This window comes from Triturus cristatus, chromosome 1_1 (genome assembly GCF_964204655.1).
Source record: "Triturus cristatus chromosome 1_1, aTriCri1.1, whole genome shotgun sequence".
NCBI lineage: Eukaryota > Metazoa > Chordata > Amphibia > Caudata > Salamandridae > Triturus > Triturus cristatus.
This window is the reverse complement of record NC_140579.1, coordinates 69,104,640-69,128,519: the sequence shown is the minus strand read 5'-3', so window position 1 is coordinate 69,128,519 and position 23,880 is coordinate 69,104,640. Positions and strand designations below refer to the sequence as shown.

The 23,880-nt window shown below is 43.7% G+C and overlaps 1 protein-coding gene across 1 annotated transcript in view; it reads left to right on the top strand.

Annotated features, from left to right (window-relative positions):
- Nucleotides 1-23,880, top strand: part of LOC146869438 (E3 ubiquitin-protein ligase TRIM39-like) — a 179,142-nt gene that overhangs the window by 49,361 nt on the left and 105,901 nt on the right. The window contains exon 4 of the mRNA XM_085599842.1: nucleotides 8,196-8,426. Within this exon, the coding sequence (XP_085455968.1) occupies nucleotides 8,196-8,426 (231 nt within the window). The remainder of the gene's footprint in view (nucleotides 1-8,195; nucleotides 8,427-23,880) is intronic.

Here is a 23,880-nt window from a genome sequence, read left to right as displayed (position 1 = left end):
CCCCTAGGTACGGAGCGTACCACCACCCCCGTAGGTACGCTGTGGACCCCCAGCGCGTAACGCACCGTACATAGGGTGGGGGTACGCCTCGTACCTTCGGGGTGGGCGTACGCTTCGTACCTTCGGGGTGGGGGTACGCTCCGTACCTACGGGGTGGGGTGGGGGTACGTCGCGGACATGGGGGGGGTGCTGGGGTACAGCGCGTACGTGGTGGGGTGTGCTGGGGGGGTGTTCGGCGCGTATGCGGGCAGCTATTTGGACGTCTACATAGTTGCTATGGGAGTTCGCACCGTACGGTGTTTTTTCCATACGGTTGTGCATTGGGACGGACGGGACGGATCGCATTTGTGCGCTCGGACTTCAGTTTCCTGATTCGTAGGTAAAACTGTCCGGGGACGTGTCGGACACTTTTTCTGACCTGAGGACGTGTCTGGGTATTTTCCCAATGCGATTCGTATGGATTTTTTCACATACGAATCGTACTTGCCAGTTTGTACGGGACTTGTACGATTCGTACGGTAAAAAAAACGGATACGTTTCGTACGGGGGAAATTTTGAACGGATCGGAATCGGCCCCTATGTGTCTTAATTCTGGAGAAACGGTTAGCTGATGCTTGTTAGAAGGGTGAAGTAGAGGGATGTGCTACTTTATCAACGGAAGTAACGATTCTGTAGTAGGGCAGAGGTAAGCGCTGCTCTCGAAAGACGGAATTCTTGTGGTCATTAACTATACTTTGGTTAGCGAAACAGATAATGGTGGCATTTTTATGTCGTTACGAACAGATTTTGAGTAAAAGAGAACGTAAGAAAAAAGATTGTCGTAAGATTTTGTAAAGGGATGGCTAGTAGCAGGAGGAAAACTGACGTCCCAAAGGGCCACACTGGCACTGGATGAAACAGTGGGTGTGTAGTGAGCCCGGTTTGTAAAGAAGGGGTCAGTAGCAGGAGTTAAACAGACTGAAACTGTCAATTGTGGCAGGATTGGAGAAAATAAATTGCATTAAAATATTGCAGAAATTGAATTGTTTAAAGGTTTAAAGAAGCTGTTTGGAGGTAAAGTGAAAAATTCGTTTTTTGTTGGTGATGCTCCTGAAGGAACACCTGTGCATTTTATGTCTACCAATTTGGGACAAATTTCATGTATGTGGGTTCACCAATGGTGCAAGATTACTAAAGAGAGGGTACTTTGAGGTTTCCAAAAGATGGTACTTTTGAATTGCAAGTTATTGACAAATTAAGGGAAGTGTTATGTGAAAGAAAGACACCATCTAGAGCTGCACAATTTGAGGCCTTAAGCATGTGGGAAAAAGCAGCAAGAGATAAAGCAAGTGAGGATAAAAAGGTACAGCACCAGATGCAGGAGAAAGGAATTAATGATGATAAAAAGCTTCAAATAAATAATGATTCAGGGAATGAAATAATGGATGCATTGTTAACTGAGTGTCCGCCACTTTATGTGGTTCCCATTGAAAATACTGAAAATAGTGTACCAGTAAGTACTACAGTGGCTACTGCTTCTGTTGAACAGAGAGAAATACAGAATGAGAGAAATGTGCAGACATTTCAGATTGACTCACTACCTGTTGATTCAGCACTGACAGTGATACGTCCAGGTGTTACTGCTTTAAATGTGACTGATTCAGTGAAAAAACTACAAGCTGCAGATGTACAGACAGTGCCTAGAGAAATTATGACTGTCTCAATTAATATGGGCCCTACTCAAAAGGTTCAAAGAGTTGTAGAAGGAGTAAATATGTCAGGGTTTATTTCAGAAACTCAGAATGCATAGATTATTGAACAGAAATTACCCCAGACAGTCCAAGCATTGAAAGATGGGGAAAAAATGGTGTTTACAGCACCCACAGCCCAGGATAAAATGAATATATTTGGAGATGGAATTTTTCAAACCTGCTTTGTCGAAGCAGCAGTAATTAAAAAGATAGAAAGCATGGGGGAACAAATTAACCCAGACCCAGAAAAAGAGAAACAGCTTAGTGTTTTAAATTCAACATTTGAGCATGAAGAAATTAACAGTCCTTGCTATTTAAATCAGGGAAATGTGAACCAGTGTCAGGAAAAATAATTAATTTCCCTGAGTAAGGAGACCAATACACGTGCAGTAAATACACATGGTAGACTGACCGATTTGGCTCAAAAATATGAAATGAATGTTTCAGTAAGTTTTCCATTTCAGAAAAGCTTCAGGGTACACATGAATGAAGAGGCAAATGAGACAATGTGTTCTTCAGGAATGCAATTGCACATTGCAAAAACGAAATATATTTTTAAATGCAATGGGTTTGAGAAATTAGGAGACAAGTGCACAAGAAAACATGAGAAGAAAAAGAAACCACCAGACCTAGAAAGGAAACTGAATAAAAAAAAGAAACCACCAGATTTCGTTGAGGAAAATAATAAGCAGAATGAGGGAGAAGCTTTTGCTTGCTCATTGAGAGAAATGTTGGGAGAAGTGCATGTGCCACGGAACAAAAGTGAACTTGCAGAATTTCTGAACCCATTCCCGAAATTGAGACACAAATTTATGCTGTGGTACCCACAAGTTGATGGATTTATCGAAATTTTAAAGGAGTTGTGTACTAATTTGGAAATGATTTTTGACACTGCCATGCAAACTGAATTATGGTTTAAATCTAAAGTTGCGATGCAAAGGCTAGGTGAGGAGACAGTGAAAATGTTTGCATGAATGCACCATCATTTTCTCTTGTTGTTGAGAAAAATGAAGCAGTGATTACTTTTCTGAAGGGCAGAGTGCCAGCAAAATATGTTAATTGGGTACAGATTAAAAGAACAAAACAAGAGCTAAAATTGGTTCATGAGTTTTGTGAAAGTGTGTGTTTCATGTTTCAGCAACACAGTGGTAGAGAATGTCCTGATGCCACTAGCATAATATTCTTTGTGACTGAGTTGGTTATTGGTTTAATATTTTCTGATCAGACCAGTGTGCACATAAAGCAAAAGCTGATAGAATGGCATCTGAAGGATGAAGGTTACTATTGTGCTGGACAGGGAATGAAGCCAAAAGAGTTTGAAGAAAAACCTATGATGGTACAGAGAAGGTTTGCACAGAAACGTTTTCAGAATAAGCTGTTTGCAGAGAATAAAATTGTGCTCCAGGGTGATGTTTCACAAGCAGACGTAAAAAGTGCTCAAGAAAGATTTGGTGTTCCACAGGATGGAAATAAAGGTGTTTTGGTTTGTGCAAATTCAGGTATGGCTGTTGTACTGCTGGAAAAGTGTCCTTTTGCCATCTTTGTGACAGATTTGAGCACTGAAAGAAGAAGTTTAAATTTAAACATGATGCAGGAGTAGGAAATGTGCAAAAACAGAGAGAAATGCAGGTGCAAGAGGTGCCAGCTAAGCAAATGCAAATGTCAGTTCAGAAACGGGTACCAATGGCAGGAATTTTTCAAGCCCAAATGGTCCCACAAAATATGGAAAATGCTAAGATTAATTTAAATAAGTTGTCCAAAGCAAATGTGAATAATTTCCAGAAACAAGGCCTGACAGAAAAACAATTGTTTTGCAAATTAAACAGCACAGATTACTATACACCAGATATCTTAATTTTCAAATTCATGATGAGGATGTACATTTTAAAATGGCCCAACAAGAGACCGCTGTAGCATTGTTTTCAGAAAAAACTGCTGAAAAATTACCTTCTGAGTTGAAAGCAATAATAAACACAGAAATAAGAGTTCACAAAGAAAGATGTCAGATTAATAAAATGTGCAGAGCATGTCTCATTCAAATTAGAATTAGATGACATGTATTCAAGAACAGCATCAGTTGCAGGAATTTTACCAATAAAAGGATTTTTGATGGAATTGATTGGAAGTTTATGTAACTTTCTGATCACAGGTTCGCAGAAACTAAATGAAAAGAACAGATTAGAGCAGGAGATTAATAGCATCATTTTTCCATGTTGTCCTGTGGTACCGAATCCAGCCAATATATTTTGTCACATTCCATGTGCTGAAGAATGGCTTACTGTTATTGATTTTTGCGAAGTTCATGTCACAGTGCCATTGCATGAAGCTAGTGAGGAGTACTGTCAGAAAGAAAATGAATGGCTGGGACACATAATTGGAAAGGGAGGTAGAAAGGTGTCGCCACAGAGAGTGGAAATAATTTACCAGATTAATCCACCTCAAAGTTTTTGGGAATGGTTAGCTGCTGTAGTGAGTGGTTACTAAAACTTTCCCTAGTGGCTAAGCCTTTACTGAGGCTGACACACAAGGATGTGTCTGATCCGTTTCCATTGGACAACAATTACACAAACATTCCTAGAGTTGAAAGTGAAAAGGTGTCCCTCCCCGGCACTAGGAATGCAAGTTAGTTTATTTAAAAGAAAATACACCAATGTGCAGTGAGAGGGAGGGCTGCGCTCTCTCAGTGCCTGTTCAAAAACATGAATTTGTTCAAAGGTCTGTGACGTATTTCCCAATGACCCTTGACCCCAACGTCACAGAAATGCCCAGCTGCCTTAATTTAGTAGCTGTGGTAGATGTCAGTCATAAAAAGAGTGAGTTTATAATAATGGCATTTCCAATTATTGTAATGGTTGCTTCCTTTGTGGAGTTGTTTTGGGAAAATACTGTGACCAAGAAATGTCTAAATTCAAATGTATTTAGCTTACTGACAGCAAATGAAACTGTTTGTGATCAAACTGAACCTAAATGTTTAAATGTCATGAATTTCTGCCTGAAACCAAAGTTAGACTTTAATGATGAACGTCTGATTCAGCCCAACCATTTTGTAGATGGACCATATTTGAAAGGCAACAATGACACATTAAGAGCAGCACATGCTGTGCTTCCTATACATTATGTTGTCAAAGTTTCATGGCTGTCAGCAGTTACCTCAGCCCAAAATTCGAGATTGATTGCCCTTACCATAACATGCAATATAATTTCTCAATTGAGAGTCACTGTTGTCCTGGGAAAGAGAAATGCTAATTCAGTTGCACAATGTTGTATCCTGTTAGTCTCAAATGTGTTATTGCAAAAGCTGATGACCAGGTATAGATTGCCAGTTTCTCTGAAATCAGATCATAATGAGGTCTCAAAGATGATGAGTGCAGAACTACAGACTGGACAAGGAGTGGATTGTAGCTATCTGCCCGAAGTTTCAAGCATAATACAGCAACACAAAGACAGCACAGAGTTACACTTTGCAAAAGACTGTGTTTCAGCGTCACCAAAGTGGCTTGAGTATTTACATGCAAATGCACTTGTGAAAACAACTAATTAAAAGACTAGCCATTGCCGTGAAGGTCTGACTGATGTGGAGCGTGCAGTTTCTCACCAGATTGCAGCTGCTACACAAGATCTACATAATGAATGGTGTCAAAACTTTGATCTGAGAGATGCTGTGAAATGGAAAGGCCTGTTCCAAATGATCCTGGCAAAGACTGTTGTGAAATGTGGTGGCCTTCCAAATTGGGTGCATGCCTCTCACACACGTATGTTCCTGTGTCTCCCTGATAAAACAGCTCCTCTTCAAGACAAAATGCCAGCAGTGGTCAAAAGTCCACAGAAGAGGGTCAGTCAAGCTGTAAGGGAACACACAGAGTTTAAAGCAGCACTAGAGAAAACTGAGGTGGCACTGGAAAAGCAAAAAGTGGAAACTGACTCAGACGAAAGCGGTATCCAAAGGGTGAAAGAGTCAGATGCAGCCTCTGAAGAAGAAATTAGTGCTGTGGGCCTACGAGTGGAGGTAGGAAAAAGCTGGCTGAAAGGGAATACAAAAAGTTTGCAGTGGTCCCTTGAAAAATCATTTGCACCCATAGCTGAAACATCTGAATCTGATCAAAGTGAAAATAAAAGTGAAAGGCTTGGATTGGAAAAGTGCACGGAATTGATGGTGCTCTGTCAGAGTTTTTCAGCACAAGAGTGGTCAAAATGCATGGAAAAAGTAAAGGATGCCACACTGTTTGAGCCACCCTGAAGGCAAGCAGGTGACAAGGAGCCAAAATTTGCTGAAACAAATAAATGAGAACTGTCAAACTGTTCCAAGAAGCTACTTACAGAAATCTGCACAACAACATTTGAGCTTGGCCATATATGATCTGCTAACAGACCAAATTTGTGTGGCCATAGAAATAGAGGTAACATTGTTATATGCTCAGCTTTTGTAATAACCAGTGATAAAGAACATACTAATTTAGTAGGGTTTTCTTTTAGACACCTGTGTACTAAAGATGAGTAGTAACATTTTAGGTAGAGAAAAACATATATTTGACTCAACTAATGATGTGTTTAAAAAAAAAAAAAAATGTAACATGTGAAATTAAATTAGTGTGATAAATTTCGAATTCATGTGAGGTACAATGATTTCACAAGACTGAAATTTGAACAGGAACAAGCCTGATTAATGACGTATCCAGTCAGCCCATGGGGAGATGATATGTCTTGAAGTTCTGATTGGACCAGCTATGAGGACTGAGCACGTTAACTTTTCCTTGAAATATGGCTTACAAGTGGGAGGAGTGCCGCCTTTTTGCCTTGCTATTTGCCTCTCTCCAGGCCCAGTTTCTGTGCTGGACACAGAGACGGGGAGGGGCTGCATTCTGTGGGGGCTATGGTGCAGCTTGGGACAGAGACACAGACTAGCACAGAAAAGCAGAGGCAGAGGGAAAGAGCTGAAAGGATCAGAACAAATTTAGATTTTAGGTGTTATTTCTCTTTATGGGATATTTTTGCCATTATTAATTATTGATTAACCTTGTAAGACTTACTCTTTTTCTTAGAAACTCTTTAAGAGTTTTGACTGACAATTTGCGCCACATTTCCCTTCCTATATGTGATGCTTATATGCAGACTGTAATATGTTCTGTATTAATGCTATTTTTCCTATTTTTCAATTCTGTAACCTGACTGATATTTGACTAATGAATAAAGAGTCAGAGAACCTTAACTTTTGACTTAAATAAAACCCTTTAAAATAACTCACAACTCTCATTATTGCCTCTAATATTGTTTGCATTTAATTTTTATATATATGTAAAGTCTCCTGTTTGGTGAAACACGGTCATCAAAAGATTCATCATTTTTCACCCTTTACAGCGGTAAACCATAGGTGATGTGGTTTTGAATAGGGAAATTACCAGGTAATTACCGCTGGATCATTGGCCCCCTCTATTGTGTCATCGTTCCACTGGACCTGCCGCCCTCCTCTCTGACCTCTTCTTCATCGTTGTCCGCCAAACCCTAAAAAATGTTGGTTGGGTTGATAAAAGGGTATCGGTTGCGGCATCGGTGGTCCCTGGTAATTATTGACAGCAGTTTATCACACTGACTCATGATTTCGAAATTACTGTCAATGTGGCAGTCCTTTCCAAAGTGTGACTGAATAATTTACTCCTGTCTCCCTGACGGAGAAACAGACTGCAGCCGTTCTACAAATTAGGCCCCAAGTCTTTTCTACGAATCTTACAATAATTGTTGCTGTTCCGATTTCCTCCTCAGTACTATTGCATGTTTCTTATTTCACTTTGATACTTTGGGTGGGATCAAGAATAAAGTTCCATTACCCCTTTGACTTGGATATTCCAGAACGTTACGCTTTGGTTGTTTCAAGAGTAACAATGAGGGGGAGGGACATAAAGGCAACTTGTTTGTAAAATGACATATGTGGGTCCCAAAGCGTCTAGTCGAGACTTCACCAGCATCCTCCTCAGCTGAGTGTTAATCTTTTTTTAACCTTTCTATATGGCACGAGACAGTGAAAGATAATGCTCAGTCTTTGTAAAGTCACAACACCTGTGATATGTGGTAGATCAGACGTACTGTACATGGTGTTGGCTCCAGGGAAACGGTTCTGTTAGTAATGATAGGTGAATGGTTAACATGGAAACCAGGCCGGGTCTGGTGGCTCAGTGGACTAATGCGTCTGCTGCAGGGGCCTGTGTTCGACCTCATGGTCACAGGTTCAAATCCCGGCGGGTCCACTCAGCCTTTCATCCATCTGAGGTCGATAAAATGAGTACCATTGAGTTGGGTAACAATAAACATCTGTTATTCAGCGCCAAGATACCCGTAGTGGTGAACGTGCGCTTTACAAATACACGTGTTATGTTATGTTATCAGTGAAACTTGCAGAGAATGTGATACATTTTACTGTAATATAATAATAATACAGATATGATGTGCTTTGTTTGGTTGTTGTTCATTAAGGAAAGCTTCAAAAACCAGACCGAGAAGATCATGAGTACATTTGAGCTTCTGACGCAGTTTCTGGAGAAGGAGAAGCAACAACTTCTGAGCAAACTGGAAGAGGAACACGAGGAGGAGAAGATGAAAATTCAAGAGAAACTGAGTGAACTGGAGAAGCAGCAATCCACTCACCAGGACCTGATCGAAGAGATAGAGGGGAAGTGTCAGCAGCAGGATGTGGAGCTACTGAAGGTGAGAATTAAAAATCTCTAGGACTAGAAGGATGATGGAGCACTGCAGGGGAGAGTTTAACATCCAAGGAAGTAGAAGAGTTGAGCTCCTAGGAGGGATAAGTAAAAGTAGGTGGATGTGGAGCTACTGAAGGTGATAATTAAAAATCTAAAGACATAGAAGAGTAGAGTTCCTATGAAGGGAAAGTGCCAGCGGCAGGACGTGGAGCTGCTGAAGGAGAGAATTAAAAATCTAAAGACATAGAAGAGTAGAGTTCCTCTGAAGGGAAACTGCCAGCGGCAGGATGTGGAGCTACTGAAGGTGAGAATTAAAAATCTAAAGACATAGAAGAGTAGAGTTCCTCTGAAGGGAAAGTGCCAGCGGCAGGACGTGGAGTTGCTGAAGGTGAGAATTAAAAATCTAAAGACCTAGAAGAGTAGAGTACCTCTGAAGGGAAAGTGCCAGCGGCAGGATGTGGAGCTACTGAAGGAGAGAATTAAAAATCTAAAGACATAGAGTAGAGTTCCTATGAAGGGAAAGTGCCAGCGGCAGGACGTGGAGCTGCTGAAGATGGGAGTTACACATCTTTAGAACTAGAAGAGTAGCGTTCCTCTAAAGGAACAGCCCACCTGCGGAGGTTGGTAATACCAGTTTTTGGATACCTCGACAATGGGCCACTGAAAGCAGGGTCTCCTCAAAGTGTTGTATGCCACTTCCAGACAATGGCCAACATATTGACATTGTTGGGTTTTTCCATCAAAATGCTGAAGTCACACCTGACTCCCTATCAACAGCTCACTTACATCAGAGACATTCTAAAGATGGTGTCCTGTCGAGCTTTCTCTCTGCCTCAACGAGTACAGGACGTTTGGGCTATGATCCCGATGTATCAACCCTTGATCTAGGTCACAGTGAGAGCAGCTCTGAGGCTTCTCGAGCTTTCTTTTTTTTAAAAAATGTATTTATTTTTTAAAAATCTGTTTATTAAACGTATATGGCACAATTACATCATTCAGGTTTATCGTAATACGTATCATTACCACTAGCATAAGTCGTATTCCTGGATCGTTATGTTATGTTAAAAATATTTGTACCGCGCACTTTCACCATCGGTTTCTTGGCGCTGAATGACAAATGTCATTCGCTTCTCGATCTCTTGATATCCTGCTCATGCACCACAACAGGTGGTACATGCGGGCTTCACAGTGGGACCTGAAGTCTCAGTGGGCTCTGCACCAAAGGAACCTCTCAGATTCCATCCAGGTGTAGGAGGTGACTGCAAAAGATCTGCAGTGGTGGCTGCTCTACCACAGTTGGACTGGCGGCAGACCCCTCACCATAACTTATTCAGAGCTAACGGTCATTACTGATATATTGTTGCTGGGTTTGGGAGGCCATCTGGGAGAGGCGGAGATCTGAGGACTCTGGTCACTGGCAGATACTTACCTCCACGTCAACTTGTTGGAGTTGCGAGCTGTTCGCTTGGCACTGAAGGCATTCCTTCTGACTATTAAGGGGTGGTAGCTTCTCACAGACAACACAACTGCCATGTTGTACTTCAACAAACAGGGCAGAGTGGGGTTGTGGGTCTGTCATGTAGTTCTAGGAATTCCCCAGAACCTGCGCATTTTGGATGACCTAAACTGAGGGCTTGGTGTACAAACAGACTCTGGACACCCCCACAGGATACGTCCACCATTAGACCAGCTAGTTATACAGTGCAACTACCACCCCCCTGTATTCTACAATGGTGTAGGTAGTTTCTGGCAACCACTGAACACGACCACCCCGATTCCTCACGGATCGTGGAAAACAGTACAGTACTTTTTGCTCAGTCACTCGTGCTCGCTTATTCTCAGAAAACACATAGAATGACGATTGGAACGTTTTCAATAAGTATTTATTGTTCAAGCCTCCGTCAAGTGAAAAACATAGTTGCTGCGACAATCAGGAGACAGAAGCATACAAAATAAATTGTAAGTTCCAACATAGTAAACCGGAGATACATTTCTACCATAGCGCTAAAAAGAGGAACATGGACAGTTCTTAAAAGCGATAGCATTTGCATATTCCTAAAATGCGCATTCAACATAATATGCCTAAATGTACCTAGCCTAGATATGTAGGTGTAGCATGTATATGTATGTAGCTAGCCAAGAATCCTCTAGGGAAGCTCTAACCCCCTCTCCTGATGGTAGAGAACAAAGGACCCCCCCTCTGCTCTAAGGATGACCCCCGCAAGGGATGTTAGACCATTGCATGTCGAAGATTCATCATGCAGGTTCCAAGCTCATCTTGGAAGGAATTCTCCTCTAATTAGCAGGGGGGAATGAGGGTCTTGTATACTAGAGTGGTCACTCCAGGGTTTCTTCTAGAATACATATGCTTTGAAAACAATCCTAAATGTTTTCCAAACGATCATAAATGTTTATCAAAACAATGTGCTCCTGCATAATATCGAGCCTGTTGGCCGAAGATGAAAAAAAGCAGTGACCCTTATACAGAGTAAGTATGCCATGACTTGGGACATGTTTATGTACGTCAGGTACAACGTTATTTTCATAATATATCAAGAGCCTGTTCACAAAGGGACAGAGATAACTATTAGGTAAAAGGTCACCCTTCAGAACCGTTATTGTCGTGTGGATGGGACAATGTATGTAAAAGGTGGTATACATGACAGGACTAGCCTATTGAACATGACAGGTCCTGTGCCAGGAGGCGCTACTTCTCTAGAGATAGCTGAACGCTCTGGGCATCTCCCTGATCACCCAACTTCTGTCAGATCTTTAAACACCAGGTCGGACAAACTCAGTTCATGTTGCCTAACGCATCACAAATGGCAACTGCACTCTGAGGTGGCACAGGGCAGCTCCCAGAAAAAGAAAGAACCCATCTCAAACTATTTGCCACTGTGGAGAACACACAGGGGCCGATTACGATCTGGTTAGGCAGGGCTCCAGATGGGATTGGGAAAAATCAAATCCGATTTAGAGACAATGTTTCCGAACGAATCGTCCCCCTTTCCGAACGACCAAGTACGATGCGATTAAGCAGTCAGCGCTGACCGAATTGGTTCTGAACCTGAATCAGTCAATCAGTCGTTTTGGAGCCAAATCGTGCAGCTCAATGGGGACGGTTTCAGAACGAGCGAGTACGAAGACCGATTCTGACAGCTGTACTGACTGTTTTGCCGAGATGAAACGGCTGTGGGTATCTGACTTCGGGTGGGCCGGAGCAGCGCCCCCATCACCTGGGGCCCTCCGATTTGGTCGTAGGGGGGTACCCATGGGTCCCCCTTGTCTGTGGATGCACAGTGCCCGCCACAGGGTGCCCACCTTTCTCCACCTATCCCATTGAATTCAACAGAAGTCTGACCGATCCGAGTCCATACTCACACGGACACATCGTACTCTGTCAGTAGGACTCCCAGAGTGCGATTCGTAGGGAAAGCATTCCCAACCCGACTCGGTGGGAATGCTTTCCAAACGAGATCATAATCAGCCCCACAGTGTCCAGCGTTTTAGACATTAGAGTTCTGAAGGCAGCTCTCCCACAGAGACACCTTCTGCTTAAACTGGGTTTCGACATTTCTTTATGCGTTTTCATCCTTACCACTTATGCTGAGAGTGCTGAAAGAGATCAAGAAAGACCTGGCCGCGGAAACTGTGGTACTCAGAACTTCTGGTCATGAGCAGGTATTCTGCTGCCCCTTCAAGAGGACCTCCTAACACGGTGGCACCGCTGAATCCTGCCTGCACAATGATACCTCCATGTTTGGAGACTAAACAGTGACAGTTGATAACTTTGAATCTCCTTGCCAAAGTGGTTTGTGTCATCTTGGCAGTCAGGCGTCCTTCCGTACGTGGTTGGTGTCATCTTGGCAGTCAAGCGTCCTACTAAAACTATGTATCAACACTTTATTGTTTAAGTTTGTAAAAACCATAACAATGTAATGATAGAAGTGAGGGTTCAACAATTTACAAACGTAAAAATGATTTAAAATTTAAAAAAAGAGCATAATACTTATTTTATCCTAAAAGCTAGAGACAGTATCCATATCATGTTAACAATTAAGGACAAAGCATGATTCTGTATCATAGAACTGTTGACGGAATTAGTGTATACAGATATTGACATTAAAAACATTTAGCATTTCAAAATTTCAATAGGGTTGCTAGACATTACTGGATTGGAAGTGACTTCCTTCGGCCATTTGGTTTTTTCATAAAGTAATACAAATATCATCTTACAGGTCAACTGAGGGTCTGTTGTGCCAAGTCCTTTGATGATGGCCGATCTGCAAGTTCGAATGCCCCTGTCATTAAAAGCCTTTTTTAGAAGCAATACTCGGTTCGATTTTATGATGGGGCAGACACAAATGAGATGGATGAAATCTTGCCATGCTGCACCACATAAGCTAAGTTTTGACGCCTTATACTTCCATGCAGGTTGATCGGCCAAACTTGGGTAATACCCCAAATCTAATTGCCATTAACTTTTGTTTCAAGTGAGGCGAATATGTTGTACTGCGGTATTCCGCTGGTCGTAGTGATGTATAGGATTGGAGAACCATCCAAGCATGGGATCTTTTGACTAAGGTGCGTTTATCTTCTAATGATGATTGTAGCTTGGCCGCTTTATTTGTCATTCTGCGGAAGACTTAGAAGGAGGGGTTCTGTGCCCAAAGTTCATTTGTGTTGGTTTCCTTCAGTGCCATTTTCAGGAATTTGCCATAACTTGAGCTTGGATCATCTTCCTGGGCACGCCACATGGCATCCTTTAAGGTATTGGATCGGTTCTACCAAAGTTTGTACCAAGTTTTGATAGCAGCATATTTCCTCCCTATCTCCTATTGGATAAGGCTGAATTCCAGTCGGACCTGAGCCGGGGATGCGTTCTGAGGTAGACTAAAGACGTTTTTTTATACGTCTTTGTTTGCAGCGAGTCTAGGAGTGTAGTATCAGTCCACAACAAGAGTAATCAGAGACACGGTAAAGTTTAAAATGTTTATTTTATAAACTACGTGTCCTAAGATGCAGTACTTTGGCTAACATAAGCAGACAAATGATTTAAATTCAAACCATCAGCATTGTTACAATACCATAGAAAATGAAGGGAGAAATCATGTTACAAATGATAGTGGAATACAACCACCCTCCCTTCGCTAGTAAGCTAGTATTATTAGACTAACAGAAGGTCTCTAGGTTTGAATGGGGAACCCCATACCGTAAAGATCAGCTTAGGTGAATCACATCACAGGATCAGCTTTGCTCTGCACCTGGAAAAGTTATTCTCCAGAAAATGTGTCTAATGCATGCAAACTGCAATAATAAAGGCTCTCGACTTTCAGATATTTGCAGCTGTGTGCGTGTTATGGCTAGAGCGTGGTCCGATCAAGGGAGGGTGTAGTGGAGGCTGCGTTTTAGATGCATACATTGCTATGTTAGCATACGCGCTTTAGATGTTAGAAACGCCATCTTGCCGCCTTTGCTGCTTTTGCACACGACACTGCAGATAGATGTTATTATTTGAAAACTGCTTGCTTGCCTTTTCTTCATATGAGAACTGTCTGTTGTTCACATCCCTAGACGTGCACTGTGACCTTGTTCTGAACATTGTGTGCAGAAACAGTCTGAGCCACCAAACAATGTATGTTTTTGAGTTCAGGTTGATCGGCCCACGCTCTAGCCATAACACGCACACAGCTGCAAATATCTGAAACTCGAGAGCCTTTAATATTGCAGTTTGCATGCATTAGACACATATTCTGGAGAATAACTTTTCCAGGCGCAGAGCAAAGCTGATCCTGTGATGTGATTCACCTAAGCTGATCATTACGGTATGGGGTTCCCCATTCAAACCTAGAGACCTTCTATTAGTCTAATAATACTAGCTCACTAGCGAAGGGAGGGTGGTTGTATTCCACTATCATTTGTAATATGATTTCTCCCTTCATTTTCTATGGTATTGTAACAATGCTGATGGTTTTAATTTTAATCATTTGTCTGCTTATGTTAGCCAAAGTACTGCATCTTAGGACACGTAGTTTATAAAATAAACATTTTAAACTTTACTGTGTCTCTGATTACTCTTGTTGTGGACTGATATGAGGATAATAACGAACAGGTATTTCTGATTCCCACCATTCCTGAGAGTACTGCTAAGTCGCTTGTTCTGGGTTGTCTATACATTGGTAGCTGCGAGAGGATACAGAGAACGAATGGGACACTGATGCTAGTCGGATTGGGGTTCTGGGTTCTGAGGTGAGTTTTTGGTACACCGCAATTCACTGAGGTCCTGGTTTCCTGCGCATAGTTCCTGCGCATAGTTCTGTGCATGAGCAGGAGTTTTGCGTACTTGCCATTTAACGCTATGCTTGCATGAGTTACTGTAGGTAGTAGTTTCGCAGCCATCACTGCTGTTAGCGGCTGAAAGGAAGGACCCTGTCGTTTAGGCACAGAATGCATAAATAAGGCCATTTCCTTTTTAGGTCGAGCCTAGGCAGCGCATGCGCTGTCTGGAAGACCTGGAGTATTCAATTCAGGACTTTTATCCCGCCTGCTGCCTGCACATTGGTTCAGCGCAGTATCGCCGTATCGCCCTGTTTTGCTACCTCCTAGTTGGTTCATGGAGCGATACCTCACTTCCGTTTCTGCATCACTGCACTGCTCAACTACTATGTCTTTCCGATTCTATTCCTTGTGTGTTCTGGGGAGAACTTTTTTAGGTCTCGGGACCATCCGGTCGGCAGACCGGAAGTCCGGAGATTTAATGTCTTTGAGAAGAGGGGCTTGCACCCGCCCCTCTTCTCTCCTGTTCTCCATTGGCTGGCCTCTTAAATGCTGGCCAGCCACTGGAGAAGAGGTCCAGTCACTCCGTTGAAGCCCCGTCCTTTTCGGATCGGGGGCGTGTTTTTTCGTTGCTTTTCGCAGGGCGTGTTTTTCTCTCCTCCAGCCAATGGCAAGAGGAGAGAAAAAGAAACACGCCCCCGAATCCGAAACCGAGGCTGCGTTTCTCCGAGGCAGTTCTTCTCTGCCTCGGAGAAAGGCGGTGGTGTCCCGGCGTTGCTCCCTCACCTGATCTCCTTGTTCAAGAGGCCTGTGGCTTCTCTACCGAGGCATGTAGAGTCTCCAATCGCCGGAACAACCCCAGTCGCTGCGGAACCCGTATTTTTCCCACCGAGGCTGCGAGAGTAGATGTTTTTCTTTCCTCAGAAAGTGGCCCCGGAGGAAGAGTCCTTTATACTCAGTTTTGGCGCCACGTGTCTTTTCTATCTGTATAGTTGTGGTTTTGACTTCAGTGAAGTTCGTGCAGAGGGTTAATATGCCTGCTGCAAAGAACGAGTGCCAAATAGATTACAGAGCGCGTATGATGTAAATCCTTTGTTACTTTGTCATAACTTAAAGTACCACGTCAGGAGATGTTCTCCGGTGACTGATTTGACCGCCCCCCCCTTACCCCTAGGAAAGGCGGCCAAGAGCGGTCATTTCCGTGGCTGCGGGCTGCCTTGGAGGGGGGGGGGGAGGTGGACAGCTCCTGGGGTGCAGAGGGCAGCGGCACCTCTCCCCTGGCCAGGGCAGCGGTCGGCGATCTCGCATCTGTAGCAAAGGTGCGTTGTTTTCTTTCATAGCTGCCATGAAAGCCCTTTCGCCCAGACGTGGGTGGGACCGAGGTGTGGCAGTTGGCTTTTTTACATCAGAGGACAGAAACCCGCCCCTTCCCTCCGCCCCCCAGCGGCCGCCTCTCACCTCCGAGTCTGCGGAGGCCGCGGCTCCATGGCGGCGAACCGGACCCCGAGCCGCGCGCGGCAGTGCCTCTTCCGCAGGGCCTTCGAGCGCTTCCCCTTCGGCCGGTGCGAGCGGAGGGCGCGGAGCCGCAGCTACGGTAAGGCTCCGGCGCGCGCTGCCGAGAGGGCGGCCGGGGCAGGGAGCGGGGTGGAGACTCCACGACTTAAGTAAACTTTCGCAAGAACTATATATGTTTTGAGTGTGTTTATTGCACGAACCACATCGGAGTCCAGATATGGATCGCTTTTCAGCCTTATGGTGCTGACGTACTGCAAGCGCTAGACTTTTTTTTATCTTTGTGCCTTCTGGGAGTTGTAGTTTCTGTTTTACATCGAAAGTATCTTTGCAGGAAGCAAATTCCCCTGTAAACATGGCTACCATATGGTGTAGATGCATTCATGTGGTGAGTCCATACGGAGTGTCAAAAGGTGCAGTAACACAAGTTTTCGCGATGAGAGCCGCTTTAGTTAAACCGTTTAAAAAAACAATTTTTTTACTTTGGGGACGGGACTTGTTGTAACCAACTGTCCATAGGTTTATAGTAGACGCATTAAAGCAGACAGCTGTGACAATCCAACCGCACTTTCCAAATTGAACTATTGATATTAGACAAGGTCTGCCCTCTTCCACAAGCCCACTGCCTGCAACTCTTATGTATGTCAATAGTCTGTTATCAGTAGGACGGGCATTGTAAAAATAGCCTGTTGAAGGGTTTGTCAGTTGATCCAGCAAAAAGTAAATATGCGTTACATTTTGAGGTTACTGTGTGGCTCTGTGTGTGGGGGTGGCTCTGTGTGTGTGGGGGTGGCTCTGTGTGTGGGGGTGGTGGCTATGTGTGTGTGGGTGGCTCTGTGTGTGGGTGGCTCTGTGTGTGTGGGGGAGGGTCTGTGTGTGTGTGGGTGGTTCTGTGTGTGTGGCTCTGTGTGTGGGTGTTTTTTTTTGTAGGTGGCTCTATGCGTGGTGGGTCTGTCTGTGTGTGGGTAACTGTGTGTGTGTGTGTAGGTGGCTCGGTGGGTGGCTCTATTTGTGAGTGGGTTGCTCTATGTGAGTGGCTCTGTGTGGGTGGCTCTATGTGTGGGTGCAAATGCAATAGGTCTCACATTTGAGAGTGATTAAGCTATTGACATTGTAAATAACAATGCCGTTTCTTTAACCTCTTCAATGCCCATGACGAGCTGGTCTCGTCATGGGCCGCGGTTGCGCTGTGCCCATGACGAGACCAGCTCGTCATAAACCCCGCCCGCTAATGAAACGGCCGGCACAGGGCGGGGAAAGGGGCGGGCACTGAAGGGGTTAAATGTTTTAATTACAAAAACATAAACAAAAATAATGTCATGAGCAATGCCAATAGCTCTAACTTTACCAATGCCGAGACCATTGCATTGTAAATGCTTGTTTCTAATTGCTGTACCACCGCAAGCCGATTTATGCTTCAAATATAGCGTCCGCTAATAGGTTTAGTTTTACACGACGCACATCTTATGGGCTCCAGATAGTCCTTCTTTATGTGGTTACGTAATATATGTGTTGCCGTTTTGCTGTACCGCCGCACGCCGCGCATTAGTCTTTAAATGTGGCAGCCGCTACTTGCTTTTGTTTTACACGGCGGGCATCTGGAAAGTTGTGATGGTCACCCCCAGTCAGTGACCTCTTTCCTTTAGTGCTTGGTATTGGAACTACTGGCGACCCCTCTTTCTCTGAGACTCTCACAGGTCGCGGAGGAGTGGATACACTGTTTGGGAGAAGCTGTGTCCCGTCGGCACACTCTGTAGTACGATTTTGTTTTTTAATTTCCTCCCGGGCTCTCAGGAAATAATTGCAGTTGTGCCTTGCTAACTGCAAACCCCGAGGTAAACAGGAGGGAGCCGGGGGTCGAAAATCGATCTATTTCCCTTTAGTGTGAGACTGCCTCTTCTTCTAGGTCAGACATTCCTTCCATATGCCTCCACAGAGAATGTATACATTTTTAGTAAACATTACCACAAGTGGGCTTGAAAAACTAAAAGCCAAGACAATTAATCAGGAATATATTTGTAACAACTACCAATAACAATTTTCCAAGTATTGTACAGGGCAGATTATTTAAATGAAAGCATATTCTCCATAGTGTTTTCTGAGTTCTAGGTAACAAATTGGAGTTCGGTGGCGAAATAAATTAATGTGAAATGCCTTTCAAAGTTCAACTATTAGCGAAGCTCAGACTTTTATCATGCTAATAAAGGAATGTGCTAGGTTTGTTACACACCTCCTGTCAAATCACTGGTCCTTAATGCTTCATTACTAATTCCTAAGTGAGTTTAATTGACCTGAGTAGGAAAATCCGTGCCATCTGCATGTTTTTCTTAGGACACTGTTAATGGGAGCCGGTCTCATCGCGGGGAAGCTATGGCAGGCTTAACTATTGAGCATTTCTGTTATGCCGACCTTGTAATCAGGACATGCTGTTTCATTATGAGAAAATTCGTTGTTGAGTTTCCAAAGTCAAAAAGCATTAATTTAACTGCTAACGCTGCAAAAGTTTTTCTGTCCTGTAATTCGCCCATATACATATACCCTTTAAGAATATTATTGTTGTGCTGTGGCGAAGCAATTCCCTGGACAGTATTTCATGCATTATTTATTTATTTATTGTGTAGGTTTTACCCAGAAGCCAGATTAACGTTCCCGCTGGAAAGAGTGCAAAGTTATGTGTACTGCCAGTTTTGACTCTCACCATAAAGTAGCACAGAGGGTTAATATGTCTGCTGCAAAGAAAGTTTACCAGCATTTAACAGAACTGTGTTTTATGTGCATAGCTCAGTGGGTTGCTGCTTTTGTGACAACTTGTGGGTCCGCTGCACCTGGCGCAGAGGTTAGGGCGGAAGTTGCTGGTTATTTAGAAATAATAGGTGTAAAAGCACCTGCTGCCGAGTTCCGTAGAGTTTCTCGTTGCTCAAGTGAGTGTGGTTTCTGATATTTGTCTGTTTCCATGGACCTCGTTACATGATTTTAGTCACGAGAAAGTGTCACTCATAGTCATTGAGTTTCACTAATAAGTACATTGAAACTTTGAAAATGTCACACATAAGCAATCTGAAACCTTGACAGCTCTGCTGGTGGAAGAGTTGGGTGGGCATTCCGAATGATAGCCGTGTTTGTGGCTAACCACATCTGTCGCTCCACCTTCACATGGCGCCTTCTTTGGGGGCGGGAGGGTGCGCGTGCAGCTCTTCTGCTTCCCATTATTTACCCGCCATTCCTCTCTGACGCCTCTCTTCCTCCGTCTTCTATGGTGGCGACAGTGTCCCTTGCAACCCGCGCTCACGCTAAATTGAAAAACTGTCTTCTTTGCAAGTGGGTTTTAAACTCAAGTTGGTGCCCATCGCCAAGGTGCCCATTTAAATTTGATGTATTTTGTCCATTTGCTGGAAACCAGCTAATCCTGCTGATAAAATAAGAATCACCGAGCTTTCAGGTGCACCTTAGCTGTATAGAAAGCCTTCCAATGGCAGCCCCCAAGGGTAGGGGCGCATAAAGGCCCTTTCATGCTTTCAGGACGGGCTCCAAGGTGTCATTTATTTAGACCCTTACCTCGCTATAATTTCACATTCCGCTTTCTATAGAAATAGCGGTGTTCATTTTAAACCATGCAGGCCTTTCTGTGAAGAATGTCCGTGTTCCTCTGTTCTGTTTCCTCTCTGTGCCCCCAGACAGGAGCCGTCTCTGTGTTAAGCCACCCCTCTGTGGCCACCAAGGCACCTGTACCAGTTCCCCTTTTGTAAATATACTTGGACATTCTATCTTCACTTCTGCGCCACATTTAAATAGATGCCGAAGTCATTCATAACTTACTATGTATTCCTCTCTATCTATTCATTGTAGCTCTCACCCCTATCTATTCACTATACCACATAATTCCACTACAGAATCACACAATTTCACTCCACACAATTGCACAACTAACATTTCCAATACATCCCACATAGTTCCACTCCACACACATCCACTACACTCCAATCAAAACACATAAATAAAAGACATTTACAATGCCAATAGCTCTACCTCTCGCAAATGCGAGACCTAATGCATTGCAAATGCTTGTTTTTTCCAGATATTGTTTCTGAATTTGTAAATGTAATCAATTGTCTATATATACCTCAGGTATTTATATGTACTAACTATTCCAAGGCTCGTTTCTCCCAGCTTGAATTGCTATTGATGTCGTGGACAATTCGTGATTGACATAGTTTTTGCGATGTTAATTTCCAGGGCATTAGTCTTGGCAAACATTAGTAGCTCATTAAGTGCTCTCTGTAGGCCTATTCTGGTTAGACTAAGCAGGACTATGTCGTCTGCATACGGAAGATGCGTTATGGGCAGTGTAGCCAGGCGTGGAGGATGTGTTTTTGCCTGGTCCATTCGTGATGAGAGAGCTTCCAAAAATAGATTGAATAAATGGGGGTCTAATACACAGCCTTGTTTTAATCCGATCTCTGTATCTTCCTGGACAATTTTGTGCCATTCGCTATTTTCACACGGACCCACGTGCATGTGTACAGTTGGGTCGTAATATTGTTTCCGGGAGACCCAATTTCTGTAATTTACTCCATAACCGACCACGATTCACACGGTCGAACTATGAAACATAGTTGTAGTTTTCTTTGCAGGCGTTTGCACTTGTGCACTATTGTGGCAAGGGCTAAGATATTTGTTGTGCCACATCCTTTGCGAATTTTTTATCTTAATTTTGCTTCCAACAGTTTGCTGTCAATAGATACTGTTTGTATCTGCAATGATTCTCGGTTTGTCTGCATCATATCAATTGATTCGTCTGTAGACTGTGACTCAATGAAGTCGACGAGGTGAGATGTCCTTGTTTTTGCTCTTCCCCCAACTATAATCATCTGTTCTGTATGTGTTTCTAGACTTGTTTGTAGTTTTTTTGTTTCAAAGATATGAAACCATCTCCTACTGGTATTCATGTCTTCTGTTGTATTCTGATTGTTCTTTCTATATTTCGTTGCTCGTTTCCTCTGTCTCTTGGTTTGCAAGCATGTTTCTGTATTGCCGTGGCCATCTAGTAAGGCTGAACTATGTATGTAGCACTCTGAGACAAGTTTGTTGTCTGGCGTTCTCTTTGTGATATCCAGCCCTTAAATGTAAAGGGTTTTGACACTTTACAGTTTGGTCTCTTCTTGAAGCTAAAAATTACAACATTTTACACTGCATTCTGTCCTCATGGCAGTTTAGGGTGTACCCTAGGGGTGACGTACATGTCATAAAAAGGGAGGTTTAAGTCTGGTAAAAGGATTACTTTTCCAGGTCGAAATGGCACTTTAAAACTGCACACAGAGGCTGCAATGGCAGTCTGCAGACGTGTTGTAAAGGGCTATTTAAGTGGGAGGCAGAATAAGCGCTACAGGCCCATTGGTAGCATTTAATTTATAGGTCCTGGGTACATGGAGTACCACTTTACTAAGGACTTACAGGTAAATTAAATGTCCCAATTGGGTATGAGCCAATTTTACCATGTTTAAGGGAGAGGGCAGGAGCACTTTAGCACTGGTTTACTGACAATTGCTGGTCTCTAATCCCCTCCTGTGTAGCCGCTGTTTATGGTAGGATTTCCATTGACAAGTTGTGCTTGGCGAGTGTTTGTATTGGTAAACCTATTTATGTGTCAGATTTATCAGGCGGTGTTTTTGGATGTATGGATTGTTTTTGTGAACGATTTAGACCGTGTTTGGTTCATTGGGTTTCACGGAGGTGATTTGTCCATCACTGGTATTCAAACAGCGAGGGTATTTCACGAAGTGCCGTAAATAGGAGTGAGCGAAGGGACTCTCCATAAGTACACGGACTCTCTGAATCTGCTGCTTAGCTTTCACAAAACAGCTAAAGATATTGCTTTTTGCTTCCTTGCAAGTTCTCTTTCAGATTTAGCCTCAAGATGGCCTCCTTTGGTGCACAAGGTGCTTCATAATTTATTAATTATTATTATTATTATTAATGGCATTTATAGAGCGCGCGGCTACCTCCAACGGAGGTGTCCCGGCGCTAGCAGCAGAGCATGACAGAAAAACGCAAAAGAGACAGGAGGGTCTAGGCCATATCAAACAACCATGTTTTCAGGTTTTTCCTGAAGACACGTTCTGAAGGGGATTTACGCAGATGTTCCGGCATGGAGTTCCATAGCATGATTGTTCTTACCGAGAACGACCTGCCACCCATCCTAGATTTCTTGAAATAGGGGATTACCAGTAATTCCTGGTAATTCGAGCGAAGGGTTCTGCCTTGATGGTATTTCTGAAGTCTTTTTTTTAGATATATGGGGCCTGAGTCTCGAGAAGCTCTGAAGGCTAAGGTTAAAGCCTTGAATTCGATGCGTCTCTTTACCGGAAGCCAATGAAGGCTCCGGAGGTGTGGTGAGATGTGATGGCGGAATGGAACATTCCTTATCAGTCTTGCTGCTGCATTTTGTATAATCTGCAGCTTTTTAACAAGGTACTCAGGCATGCCCAGATACAAACTGTTCGCATAGTCAAGTTGTGAGATGACCAGAGCGTGTACAACGGACTTTCTGCAGCTGATCGGTATAAGCTTCAGGAATCTTCTCAGGGTTTTTAGCTTCCAAAAACAGCTGGCAGAGACCTGGCTAATCTGGGCTTTTCCTGACAAAGAGGCATCGAATTTGAATCCCAAATTCCTTACCGAGGTTGCTGGGACCGGAGGAGGGTTAAGCGCTGCGGGCCACCAAAGTTTTGGGCTGGGGGGGGAAGGTTGGTTGAAAAAGAGCACCTCAGTTTTGTCTGTATTAAGCTTCATACAGTTATCATTCATCCAAGAGGCAACTTTCTGAAGACAGCTTCTGAAGTTCGTAAATGCAGCCTCGGAGTGTTCCCTAAAGGAGAAGACAAGCTGCGTGTCGTCCGCATAAGAGATGACTTTCACCCCCAGATGTTCGATTATAGGGGCTAAAGGGGCAAGATATATATTAAAGAGGGAGGGACTCAAGGCTGAGCCCTGAGGCGCTCCAGATGTCAAAGGGGTGGAAGAGGATACAAAGGGGTGCAAAAGCACTTTTTGGGAGCGCCCCTCCAAGAAGGAGCGGAACCATCTCAGGGTGGTACCCATCACTCCAAGCGCGGCAAGTCTATCTAGAAGGATCTGGTGCGACACCGTGTCGAATGCTGCGGATAAATCCAGCAGCACCAACATCGCACAGTTCCCTTGGTCCATCGTCTCTCTGATAGTTTCAGCCACTTCGAGTAAGGCCGTCTCTGTGCTGTAGCCTGTCCTAAAGCCCGACTGTGAGTCGTGGAGGAGTTTGTTTGACTCCAAAAATGCAGCAAACTGTGTTTGAACTTCCTTCTCTAGTATTTTAGCCGGGACAGGCAGGAGTGAGATGGGCCAGAAGTTTTTTAAGTCTGCTGGGTCAGCGTCCTCTTTCTTCAGAATTGGCTGGACGAACGCTGTTTTCCAGTTAGTGGGATAAATACCTCCTTTCAAGGAGGAATTCCAAATATGGTTAAGTACCGGATTCAACCATGGGGCTAGGATTTTAAAAAACTTAGGAGGACAGGGGTCGGCTGGAGAGCCAGACTTAACTTTAGAAAGTTCAGCCAGGGAGATGTCTGGGCTGAAAGGGAGAAATTCACTCCAGATCTCCGCGGGGAGAGTGGTAGGCAGGATCTCAGCCGGAGGCC